Source organism: Lichtheimia ornata, assembly GCF_029851405.1.
Source record: "Lichtheimia ornata isolate CBS 291.66 chromosome Unknown scaffold00027, whole genome shotgun sequence".
NCBI classification, from domain to species: domain Eukaryota; kingdom Fungi; phylum Mucoromycota; class Mucoromycetes; order Mucorales; family Lichtheimiaceae; genus Lichtheimia; species Lichtheimia ornata.
This window is the reverse complement of record NW_026695347.1, coordinates 124153-137592: the sequence shown is the minus strand read 5'-3', so window position 1 is coordinate 137592 and position 13440 is coordinate 124153. Positions and strand designations below refer to the sequence as shown.

The window sequence follows — 13440 nt, the reverse complement described above, 5'->3', positions numbered from 1 at the left end:
CTCAATGCTGGAAACCGCTGGCAGATGGGTATTATCTCATGTGGAAGAAGTCTTTCTGGTTGGCAGAAGAGCGATAATGTCGTCATGTTTGGCCATGGTGTCATGGGTACATTCTTGAAAACGCAAAGATCCGACTCATGTAATACAAGGGAAACCAGGTTTGGGCAGGCTGATAATATTCTTGCCACAGGGACGACGTTTGCATAGTCTTCCGGAATATGCAAATGTGACAATCTGCTACCGATTGATCGCAACGACGAAACAAAGCGATCCATATAGTCAACTCCCATTTCTTATATGGACAATGATAAGTAGGTGCACAATAAGAGATGATGACCACACTTACCATCAACGTACAACTCCCGCAGCGAAGAAAAATCATTCTCTCGTAATAAATCCGATAGCCAGGTTCCTTTCGAATATCGACCAACATGCAACGCCTTGATGTGTCGAGCAAACCTCACTAATTGGGTACACTTTTCCAGATCTTCCTCTTCTTCCTCGTCCCCAGTCTCGAAACGCAATCCATCTGAATATCGCAAAAAGTAATTACGCCATGCATTGGACACATGCAAATAGGGACATGGTTTCAATGAATCCAAAGGAGAATCACCAGCAATCATGGGCAAAAAGGTTGTCGCAACAATGTCAATAGGAAGCTCGCTGATAAAGTCAATGCGTTTATCCTGCCGTTGTATAGCATTGTCTTTGGCTCGCTGCAATAGATCATAGTGCATATCATCACGATCCACCATCATCATCCCTCTTGTGCAAACATCAATGACATGGCGCTGTTTTCCTTGCTCACTGTAGATGTCGGCTGCACGAACATACCCAAGTGGTGAAGAGGGCGAGATTTGTTGCATAACGTTGGCGTCACGAAGAGCTGATTCAAAGTTGGCAAGCTTTGACAATGCCATGGCGCGCCGATCCAGAGTTGTCAACATGGAGTGAATGGGTTGATGGAGTTGGGTGGTTGCATCGTAGACAATCGCTGCATACTTTTCAGTTGACACTGCCTGAGTGGGCTGTTTGCATAAATCGGTCCAAATAGAATGAGCCATATCGTTGGTTGAACTGAGTGAAGAAGAAGGAAGCAACTCAAGTGGACCCGTTCCAGCATAAAATTCATTGGCCAAGAAATCCCGAACAACAAAGCTGCTTTATTCTCTTTATCCCAAACAGCTCCCTTTTTATACTTGACAACCCTCCCCAAAGCTCTACTTTTACCCCTTGTCGACATTGCTCGTTCGCCATCTGCCAACAGAATTGGTGACCAGTCCACATTCGTCTCCTTCGTTACGCGTCATCTGCACAACAAAGACTTCTGGTGAGTCGTCGCTTGCTTGTACTCGTTTCAGCTTCCTCTTTTACACCACGCTACACAACTTGCACGTTTGACAATGACGGCTCCAGGGAAAAACGATAATCAGCAATTGGTGTAGCCTCATCTGGTTCGAGATCCTGGTGGAAGTATTCGGCTTGACCAGTCTAAAGTCACCAAACACAACTATGCGATATAAACGAGTTACGAGCACCCCAACTGTATGTGTACAACGTTGTTCGATATACGTTGACCTGTGCAAAAGGTATTGGTACGTGCAATATTATGAGGAGTGGAATGCTAGCAACATCTAAATGGTGGGTATTTATTTCAAGTTGCTGGCCAACATCATCATCATCATCATCATCATCATCATCATCATCATCATTACCAGGTATTCGTCAAAGCAAGCGCGAGATCCATCATATTGAATGTGGTTGTTTCAGCACCCGAATGGCGAGATGATGATGGCATGTGCAACGATGCCTTTTCCCTCAAGCAAGGTTGATACCATCGGGTCTCTTTGTTGCTATTGTATGCTATCGTGTTGGTGTACCTGTTTTTTTCCTTCAATGGTGTATCAAAGCTTCTATTAAGGTAACACACGTGGTGGTCTTGAGGTGGATGAGATAGGTTGCATGATGGGTCTTGTGGGCATGCTTGTTCAAGGAGGGCCAGGGATTGGCAGGTACATATGTCTTTACCGTATCGAAGGATCTATGCACGTTGGAGGAGCGCTCGATACATAGGACATGGTAAGGAACTGTGATGTTGGAATCAAGATGGATGATGGGCATTGGCGGTTCGCTAGTTATAGTAGTATAGCCTTTTGCTTTATCAAATAAACGTTGTGCATCATGTTGTCAAGGAGACGGGTTTCCAGGTGATGGACATTATACAATCTTAGAGCACATGCACACTTTTCTGCTGCTTTTATATTGGTATCCACACGGGGTCGCAAAAAGAACAACCAAACGCTATTTATCTTTCATGCGAGAATATCATATACGACAGCCATTGATCATGAGACATTCGATTACCATCCTACGCACGCCCAATCATCATCATCATCATCATCATCATCATCATCATCATCATCATCATCATTATCCACCGCCGTCATCATCATCCACCGCTAACATCATCATCATCATCAATACTTCTATTGCAGTAGACAAGGTGTCAACAACATTGCGATTGGCTTAGAATGGGTGACTAGCGATCCTATAGCATGATATGTATGGGAATGAGCGTACGGTACGCAGTAACGTGTTCTATGCTTGATAATGAACTTCTCTTTATTCTGATATGTTAACGATATTGCATTTAAATACATCTTTTATCCTTACTATCTATGCGCTAGTAAACAAAAGGAATGAATAATCGACCACGTAATCATCATCCGCTGTCAGCTATCAGTAACTGCACTCATACTGTAGCCTCCAATGCCGGTCATTTTAAACCACCATTGTTCTTTTATGCATGATTACTAGTGGTAACCATATACCTTCAAATTGCATTATCGTGTCTTTAATGGAACCGATGCTACCACCAAAACTTTTGAAGCTATGAAGATGACGAATGCTTGTATACGGATATGCATCATCGATAACCCCCTTTCATGGATACTGATACGAAGAAGTTTTTATTGATCGAAAACAAATGACAAGATACGAATTGGGGGTATTAACACCCATATAATCCATGATCTAAGAAAACGCTCAAAATGGTTCGAACCAGCTCCGCGTAATGATATTCATGTCCCGCCTGTATTCGCTGAGGCGTTGAATTGGAGCCATGTTGACTGAATTTTCATGATAGACACGAATGCATTTGAGTTGAGAAAACGTCCGAAGTTCATGCCAAAAGCTGTCATAGCGATCCATGTCCTGGATCGAAAAAGCAATTTCCTTCAGATAGGGAAGTCGTTTCAATTCATTCAGGGCATACACCGATGGAGCGTTGATGCATTGGATTTCAAGGCACAATAGAAAAGGACATCCATACAAAAGCCCGTCAAAGAATCTTTCCATTTGATGTGGCTCCCAAGTCCAGCAGAATCTGAGATTTAGGCGTTTAAGGCTTTTGAAACAGTAGATAGCAGCAAGCACATCGGGAAAGCCATTCGAGTCGCCGAAACGGATAGCAAGTTCTTGTAGTTCGCAATGCTCAGACACGTGACAAAGGTATCCTTCAATGGCTTCTGGATCACTATCTTCAGAGCTCTCCTCCAAATCCAACTTCAGCTTCTTCAAAGTGGATGGTATTTTATCCAGAACGGCAGGATTGGCATCGATTGCTGTTGCTGATAGCGTCAACTCTTCAAGTATTGGTGCATGATGTGTTATGGATGGTGCGTTGGTGACTAGGGATAGCGTCTTTAAGCGAGGGTATTGGATATCGTCAAGGTCGTGAAAGTCTCTTTCGCAGGAGATGTCCCATGTGATGCCCTCGATTGTTGTGCGATGCTGCCTCAAAGCAGAGCCCAAATCCAAAGTATCCCAATCCCGCTCATCTTCCATTTCCTCAATGAAGGTCCAAAACTTCGTAACCACAACCTCGTCAGATCCAGTATCGATATCCACAAATCGAACGTTTATCAAAAAGTCGTCAATGTCAATCTCAGCGCGTTTCAACAACGGGCAATACTTTGGAATCATGAGTGCCGTTTTGATATCGGGACATGGATAAAAGTCAAGATTCCTGACTGCTGGAAAACGGCGGCAAATGCTGTTCACCTGAGCACTCGTAAGGTTCACTTCTAAACCGTTCATCGATAATGTTGTGATGTTGGGCCATGTTGTTGTCTCGGGTAGTTCCATAAAAGTGTCGAGATCGGGCTCTCTGATGGAAAGCGAAACAAGATTGGGGCAAGTTGATAATATCTTGGCCATGGGTACTGTATTGCAAGGATCCTCATGAATGCTGAGATGCGTCAATGTGATGGCGACGGATTCCAATGACGAAACAAATTGATCCATATAGGCGGGACGTACCTCTTTTATAAGCAATCGTAAATAGGTGAGCGCTAAAAAATGGATACCACTTACCCCAAATGCATATCTTCCGCAACGAACAAAAGTCATTGTCACGTAATAAATCACAAAGCCAGGTACCCTTGGTATATTGATTCACTTCTAGTTCCTTGATGTGTCGAGAAAACCTGATCAATTGCGAACACTTTTCCAAATCTGGTTGTTTTGCCCGTCTCCCAGTCATAAATGATAATCCATCTGAATATTGGAAGATACAATCACGCCACTGTTTCGAAACATGCAAATAGGGACATGGTTTCAATGCATCCAAAGGAGAATCATCGATAATCATGGGAATAAGCCTTGAAGCAACAATGTCAATCGGAAGCTGGCTGATAAAGTCGATCCGTCTACACTTTTGTTGAATGGCAGCGTCCTTCATATGTTCCAACGTGGCGTAACCGGGGTCGTTGGCATCAACCAGACTGCGCCCTATGAGGCATATGGCAACCACATAGCTCTGTTTTCCTTGCTCGCTGTAAATGGTGGCTGCACGTAAATATCCGAGTGGTGAAGTGGGCGAGATCTGTTGCATAGCTTGTGCATCGCGAACAGCTGATTCAAAGTTGGCAAGCTTTGTCAACCCAATCGCGCGTTGATCTAAAGCCGACAAGACCGATTGAATGCGTTCATCTAGTTGCGTGGTTGCATCGTAGACAAGTGATGTGTACTTTTCAGTGGAGACTGGGTGGGTGGGCTGTTTGCATAAAGCGTGCCAAATAGAGCGTTCCATTATTGGATTGGCGGAGGAGGAAGAGACAAAGTCAAGTGACACGACACACCCCCAGCATAAAATATTTCTTGGCGCAGGCGTCAACAACAGCAACACCTTTATTCCACTTGTCTACTTTCTATACTTTGCCACCTTCTCTAGAGCCTTACTTTTCCTCGTTGTCGACATTCCTCGTTCGGCATCTGCCAACAGAATTGGTGTTCAGTCAGCATTTGTGTCCTTGGTTACGCGTCATCTCTACAACTTTTGGTTGCTCAAAGCTTACCTGTATTTGTTTCAGCTCCCTCTACTACAGTACGCTACACAACGTGCACACTTGACTACAGCATTTCCAGGGAAAAGCGATCGCCACGCTTGCTGTCGCCTCATCTGCTTCAAGAACGTCGTACTTGTTTTCAGCTTTACTAGTACAAAGGCAGCTAACACGGCTATCGTGTATAAACGTGGCGACAACAAACGAAGCAACGTGGGTTGATGTACTTTGCATTGGTTACAGGTATGGGTAGTGGAATACCATGTTGGCAGGATTACAACAGAGGGTTTTTGTTTCATGGTGCTTATTAACATGTGCTTCAAGAGGTACTTGTTCATGCACGGCCAGCCATGTGCATCTTCCAACTTGCGGGTAAACAAAGGATTGTGAAACACGCAACACGTATTGCTGCCACACATCTGTTGCTATGGAATTGCTTCAGCTCTTGGTATCCATGTTACGCTGTTGCGAGGTTCTTTGATGGTGCCGCTGGTTACCGAATCGTGGTGTGTATTGTTATACTTATACTCGATGCTCAAGCATGAAGGAATGGCGAGGCTATGTGATCATGAGGTAAGTTTGGAGGATGATGGATCTTTCGGATGAGCTTATACAAGGAGGTACAGGTGTGGTAAGCGTATTAAGGCAGCCATGACAGCTAAGCATGATGGATGAAGGTAGGATGGATATGGAGTTGGGGTATTATTGGGTGCTGTGTAGTGCCATTTCGCTAGCGGCATTAGTGTAGCCTTATAGTCCACCACAATAAAATGCAGTACTATAATACCTTGGAAAAGATAATCTTATCACGCTTAATGTTTATGGTGGTTATGATGTTGTATTGCCACAAGCAGCAGGCTATCCGATCTTATCCCCGCACCTGTATTAACGAAAACAAGTCCAACATGTTTCAAGAAACTCTATTTTTGCGTACATGAAGACAACAGCAATGATTTATTTTGATGCTTTGTAAAAATGGGAATGAAACACGGGATAGGTATTTAGACGGTGAACCCATATGATGGATTTATGACAAGAAAACCATTAAAGGTGTGTGGGCGTTTGTCGAAGATGATCTTCAAGTCAGGCCGTTGTCCTTGGAGATGTCGAATAGCATCCATGTTGGCAGCTTTTGCAGAATAGATCCGGATACATTTGAGCTGTTTAAAAGTTTCAAGCGCATGCCAAAAACCATCATCGCCACCCATCTCCTCGATTGAAATTACGAGTTGTTCCAAATGTTCAAGTCGTTTCAAAGCATTCACAGTATACGTCGATGGCGCGTTCTTGCAGTTGATTTCAAGACTGGATAAGCGAGGGCACCCTTTTGCAAGCCCATCAACAAAGCGGTCCATTTCATACGATTCCCAAACACAGGGTCCCCACATCCTTGTAAAAATTAGTGTCAAGTTCTGAATCCGACCAAGATGTTGGATTGCATCAAGCACATTGCTAATGATAAGCGCGTCGTGGAAATGAACAACAACCTCTTTTAGCTGAGAGTGATTGGCAAGTCGATGGAGGTATGCTGAAACGGCTGATGTTTCGTCATTAAGATGATAGGCTGCACGACCCAATTTCAATTCGAGTCTCTTTAAAGTGGGCGGTATTGTATCAAGCACTGCTGGATTTCCTTTGATTGCACGAGACGTCATCGTCAATTCCTCAAGTATGGGTGCGTTGCGCGGTATCCACCATCCAGAGTTAAAAAGACAAAGCTTCTTCAGCCGAGGGTACTCAAGGTCGTAGACATCCTTGTTATCATCTTCAAAGTCCATGTCAATTTTGAAGTGTTGGATCGTTTTATGATTCTCTTTCAATATAGGAATAAGATTCTCCCAAGGATCAATATGATAACCTTCCCAATCCGAACGATCCACATGCACCGAAATATCCGTAATCCCAACATCGCTACATTGTGGTCCTTCTTCCGTATACGTGAGATCAGCAGCTGGGCTATCCATGCAAAAGTCAAGTTGATTCATCCTTGGGTAAGTATCCAAAACAACGTTTGTCAATTGTATCTCTTCACATGGATAAAGTGAAAGCACCTTGAGTGATGGAAAACGCTTGCCAATTGCTTTAATCTGATCACAGCCGACGTCCTTTTCTGTATTGGAGAAGGATAATCTAGTGAGATTGGGCCATTTTACCATTCGAAGCGAGCTGAAATTGGGAGCAAACGGGTGGATAATGCCGAGTGAGACAAGATGGGGGCAGTTGAAGAGAATGTCGCCTATCGATAACATGCTGCCATCTTCCTGCTGGATAGAAACATGTGTCAAAGTGCTGCCAATTGACTTTAACGACGACACCAAATAATCACTACAATCAGCTGTAATGCCTTTCGGAATCAATGGTAAATAAAAGCTCACGAATGAATGAATATGACAACTTACCGCCAACGTGTAATTCCCCTAACGAGCAAAAGTCATGATTGCGCAGTAAATCACAAAGCCATTTTCCTCGGGTAAATTGTTGAACATCCAATTCCTTGATATGTGGAGCAAGTTCAATCACTTGTGACAGGTTGTCGCCCTCTTCAGATAAAGTCTCGAAACGTATACCATTAAAGGATTGGCTGATACGATCACGCCATGTGTTGGATACATGCAAATAGACATTGGGTTTCTTTAAGCTGATAGCTGAATCATCCATCATGATGGGAATAAGCGTTGAAATCACAATGTCGACAGGTAGTTGGCTAACAAAGTCGATCCGTTTACTTTGGTGTTGCTCAGCATCCATCTTGGCTCGTTTCAAATCATCATACTGCTTATCCATGGTGTCGGTCATACTCAATCCCTTGTTGCATACATTGATGACTTGAAGCTGCTTTCCTTGCTCACTGTAAATCTCGGCTGCACATAGATATCCAAGAGCTGAAAAAGGCGATAGCTGTTGCATAACTTTGGCATCGCGAAGAGCAGCATCAAAGTCGGCACACTTTGTCAACCCAATGGCGCGTAGATTCAGAGCTGACAAGATCGATTGAATGGGTTGAAGCAGTTGCGTGGTCGAATCGTAAACAAGCTTTGCATATTTTTCAGAAGAGGCTTTGAGTATTGGCTGTTTGCATAAATCCTCCCAAATCGAGTCGTCCATTGTTGGTTGGCTGGGAAACAAAGAGGGGTGGTCGCCACCCAAACATGAAAATTAGTGGATAAAATGCTCCGAGGCAACCAGCGGATGCTTTATCCTCCTTTTGCTCCAACGACGACTCATTTCTATACTTGGCCCAAGCCTTACTTTGCACCTTGTCGACATTCCTTGTTCACCATCTGCAAACAGAATTGGTGTCAGCCAGCATTCGTCTCCTTGGTTACGCGTCATTACAACTAAGCTGGTGGCTCATCTCCCAGTACTCGTTTCAGCTTCCTCTTCTATGACACGCTACACAACTTCCACCTTCGTCAATGGCGCCTCCCACTGAGGTATACTTCCTCCACAACCGCTCATTGTCTCTCCTTTTGTAAGTTCGTGGCGCTGAGCTTGGACGTCTCCAAAGGTACCCAACAAGGCTATAACAGGTAAACGTGCTGGCAGCTTTTCAATGCGCGTAGGATACATTTTGCCATGGTTACAGGTACTGGTACGTGAAGTATTAAGGAGGCAACGGTAGTATCGTTATACAATGGTTGATTGTTTCAAGTAGCTAACCATCATCATCATCATCATCACCACCATCATCATCATCATCACCATCATCATCATCATCATCACCATCATCATCATCATCATCATCATCATCATCATCATCATCATCATCAAGTACTTGCCAAAGCACTCGGCCTCACGTATGCTGCCGAACATGGTTACTGATGGATGTCTTTTCAAAGAGTTCAACTAAGGATTGTACGCTGTACAGCACCTTTTTACCTCGCAAGCCTTTTACCAATTTGCAGTGTCAACTCGCCTACGTCTTATTGCTTTCATCCTGTGCGGTTATGTCATTGTCGGATTGTATCATAATACACCAGGTTTACGCAAGGTATAAACGGATGGGTGGTAATCCTTTGGGATAAGGGTGTAAGTATGCATGATGGATCAATTGGATATGTTTGCTTCCATAGGTTCAGGATTGTGTATGTATTGGCTGGAGGCTCACAGGATGCTGAAGGAATTCACAGTGGATATGGTAAGAGATCTGGGAGCTATGATGGAGGTCGCCTATTGTATTTGGTAGCTGGATGGACTAAGGTAGCTGTATGATCCATGAAAATAAAGATGCTCAGCGTACTATTGTGAAGGATAAAACGCAATTACTGGTATTGGTTCGTGTGGGCATGGCCAGGATCATCATTTGGACTACCGTGGATGCATGGTGACGTATATCGCCATTGTCGTCTCCTACTCATTCAAATCTTGCAACATAAACAAGCTACCATCTTTATTGAATAAATCTGCAGTGTGATTATCGTATGCCTTCATCATCAGTCCTTGTCTAGCCTCAGCTCTGATATCTTTCTCATTGCATCATTGTCTTGACTTGTCGCTTTAGGCCACCTTGCATATACGTGTTGAGATCGTTTGCCTTTCTATTATCGATTCACTTGTTATCCTTGTTCGTGGGCCTGAACCTTAATGGATGTGCTTGCTGGGATTAGCGTTCTTTTCTTGGTTCATCCTAAATCATATGCTTTAGTGCCATGACACGAGTGCACAATCACTTATAAGACACCTTTCATTTCATGCATCTTCAGCATCCCTACTTGGATACATTGGTACGACGGTGAAGAGAGCTGGTAAATCAGATTATCACCTTAAGTGATCCAATACACGTGGCGGCTGGCTCGTACAATTATATTGTTTTCTTTTTTCTTGAACATAGTGAAGCCTTTTCAATAACATGTGCGTAGATGAATGTCCCTTGGTATGGTGAACAGGTTGAAGATGGCAAAGGTGGAATCATCATATCTTTGGATGCCGTGTAACCTCAGCAGATGTGTGATCTCAGACGATAAAATCGTACACACCTTAGCTCCATCCTGGATAAAAAGAAATGGGTATTTGATTGAATGATTACTTTGTGTCTGAAGGTTGACCATATCATCAATCCTCGTTTGTTGCTTTTTCATGCAGTAAAAGAATGGTGACACAAGGATGCAACATGTCGCACTGATATTGTAAAAGGCTGGTGTAGCAGGAATATCATCTCGTAGACCCAAGTTGAAACAGCAACATCCTGTGGTGTATCTCCCTCTATTTATCTTTATTTCTAATAATGCTTGATGGATCCATTATATGAAGCAGCCCATCCGAGCGTCTTTATTGATTGGATGGCAAGGATGATGATGCCTTCTGGCGGGTGTTCCCAAATTGTTAAGGCGCCCTTAAATTAGGCTGCGTACCTTTGTCTCCCTCTTTATTTCCATCCACTTAACCAACCCTCCCAGCAGCAGCTTCTTCCACGTATCTTAAAAACCTTTACCATTCAACACCCCCAATGCCAACATTCCACGCATTCCTCATTGTCAGCTTCCAGCCAATTCGGCATCCGTGGACCTCCATGCACCAACATTAGTTTGCCCTTCCACAATGCCAAGCACATGTCACAACACTCGCCATTCACAACACTTGGATAGTCTTGTGGAGCTAACGTTTCCTATGGATAAGGTAACCAGTACAATATTATCCATATTTGGAAGCAGGCTCTCATTATTGTTGTTGTCAAGGATACCATAACGCCACGCTGCAACACGCCAAGCTGGATGGCAAACAACCCTGCAGCAGATACATTGACTCTATCAGCCAATGTCGTTGCAACCTCGTTATGGGTGCACTTGTTCCCATGGTTATGAATGAGGATTTGCCGTTTGATACCATTACCCCATATACGTGCACGTGTATGTGTCTTTTTGTGGGGCGATCGTAGCGATGGTTTACACTTTATGGACGACTTTGATCAAGTTACCCATCATTGAAGGAATTGCACTGCTCATTCTGCTTCACCACTGTACAAAGATGTTGATGATGATATCGCAAGAATATGGCTGAATGACTCACGCTGGTTACAGGAGCTGGACATCAATGGTAAAATGGACAACACCTAGCCATCCTTTTATTGACCATGGTGTTGATTAGGAATTGCGAATCGTCATTGTATGAATCGTATCCGTCAGCAACATTTTCTAGTATTTCACCGTCATTCCCTGCTGATGCATTGTGCTGTCATTTGAATCCTACCATGACGCTCCCGGGCCTCTCTCTCTCTCTCTCTCTCTCTCTCTCTTTCGCCATGAACCGGGGTTATCTTAAAGACGATGGCTATGATTCATGAAGGAAACACGTTCAGTAGCAACCAAATGGTAGGGCTTTTGAAGGGATTATCATGATACAAAGCACTTACACATTGACCAGCGATTGGCGTGTAATATCCATTCGCGGTGTCCGTATCACGAGCCTTTCACGTTTGGGAGATATGAAGGTGTGCACCATACCTGTATGGATACATGGCATGCATGGGAAAAGACGGCAGCATGATCGTACATTATTGTGTTAGTGGTATGTGTAGCGTTAGATCAACAAACCTGGACATTTTAATTAATGAGCCTTACAATGGAACAGCAGCAGCACATTATGCATAGCATTGTGATATGGATCTTATTTGATGCGCGGATGCTATTGAAAAATACCACAAGGTAAGAGTGTTCATTACGGGATGGGTCGTATCCAAACCCACTTACTATGGAGCACTGGAATACCAGGATCACGAAGGTTTTTTCTTGGTTACATCATTTACCATGGCACGTCAAGCATGTTATTGTAATGTATCCCTATACATATACGAGATTTAGATAGCTCGGTACCTTGCTATATCAATGCTATGCATTTTTCGTAAAGCCTCGGATGATGCAAACACAATCCCAATACGCGATTTGAGAAGTGGATCAAGCTGATTTTGCTGTGGATGTTGCTGTGGATGTTGGTATGGACATTGGTGTGGATGTTGGTGTGGTCCTAGTATGGATTTTGGTGTGGTCCATTATGATTTTGGTGTGGGCCATTTGGTGTGTGGTCCATTATGATTTTGGTGTGGGCCATTTGGTGTGGTCCATTTGGTGTGGGCCATTTGGTGTGGGCCATTGGTGTGGTCCATTTGGTGTGGATTTTGGTGGGGGCCATTGATGAGGGTTTTGGTGTGGGCCATTGGTGTGGTCCATTGGGGATGATTTTGGTGTGGTCGCAACATTTGGGACGTCTGGACTTGGCTACCTTCGTTGTGAAACTTGCACACAAGGTGCTGCTGGTCAAGCCCAGCAGGTTTGTTCTGTTAAAGAACGCACGGTTGATTGTAAAGTTTAGAGATGCACAAACCTGTATGTTTTAACCTACTCTGTAAGCGTGATGGAGGTGCTTTCCCCTAGTGGATGGTGTCGGCTGCATTAACGGAAAGATGAAGAGCTGAGTGAAATGGTATGGGATGTGTGTTGAACAAGTGGAACAGGCCATTTGAGAAGTGGAATAAGCTACTTGAGATGTGGGATACGCCTTTTGGGAAGTGGAGCAAGCTACTTGACATGGAAGGTTATCGGGTTTGGCAAGTCATCATGAAGAAGTAAGATTCCTTTCGAATGGCTATCAGCACTGGTCGTTGTATCAAAATCTCCATAGCAACGATATTGGAAATGCGTGTTGGATGGCACCAAACATTATGGACTTCCATATGGCCTTGGCTAAGTACGTACATTCATTCCATGATGTGCAAGAGAAATTAGTGACATGCGCATTCATAGGTCTTTCATTCTATCCAGCAATCGTTTGAGTTGCTCTTTGGTGTCATGAAGGTCGTCAGGGGCTCGCCATAATTGTCATAGTGGGCACTATCGTTGTGATGGAGCAAGGTCTCTATTTCGCTTTGGATGTTTTTCTCCAAGGCAGCAAGTGGATCATCGTAGGTTGTGCCTCTCAACTACCGTCTCGTTTGACCGGCAATCAGCCACCTGTAGCCTGTCTCGCTTATTGGTAGATCTTCAAAGCAACATTTATTATTGGTTCTATGGCGTATACCACTGTTGGATTCCATGAACGGACACCTTGAGCAATCTCTCATCAAGTCAAAGCTTTAGCGTGTGCTATTTCATCAAGAGCGGGT

The 13440-nt window shown here is 43.9% G+C and overlaps 3 protein-coding genes across 3 annotated transcripts; all 3 read right to left on the bottom strand.

Moving 5' to 3' along the window:
• Nucleotides 1–36: 36 nt before the first annotated feature.
• On the bottom strand, nt 37–1064 carry O0I10_006261 (uncharacterized protein; the record flags this gene model as incomplete). Its single annotated transcript, XM_058486291.1, has 3 exons — nt 37–113; nt 242–292; nt 347–1064. 3 exons carry the CDS (start codon nt 1062–1064, stop codon nt 37–39), a joined length of 846 nt encoding a protein of 281 aa, XP_058342903.1.
• A 1981-nt stretch (nt 1065–3045) lies between these two features.
• O0I10_006260 (uncharacterized protein) lies at nt 3046–5092 on the bottom strand (the record flags this gene model as incomplete). The annotated part of the gene is made up of 2 exons (XM_058486290.1): nt 3046–4322; nt 4375–5092. The coding sequence occupies 2 exons, from the start codon at nt 5090–5092 to the stop codon at nt 3046–3048; spliced, it is 1995 nt and encodes a 664-aa protein (XP_058342902.1).
• Nucleotides 5093–6346: 1254 nt separating this feature from the next.
• On the bottom strand, nt 6347–8450 carry O0I10_006259 (uncharacterized protein; the record flags this gene model as incomplete). The annotated part of the gene is made up of 2 exons (XM_058486289.1): nt 6347–7689; nt 7745–8450. 2 exons carry the CDS (start codon nt 8448–8450, stop codon nt 6347–6349), a joined length of 2049 nt encoding a protein of 682 aa, XP_058342901.1.
• Nucleotides 8451–13440: the final 4990 nt, after the last annotated feature.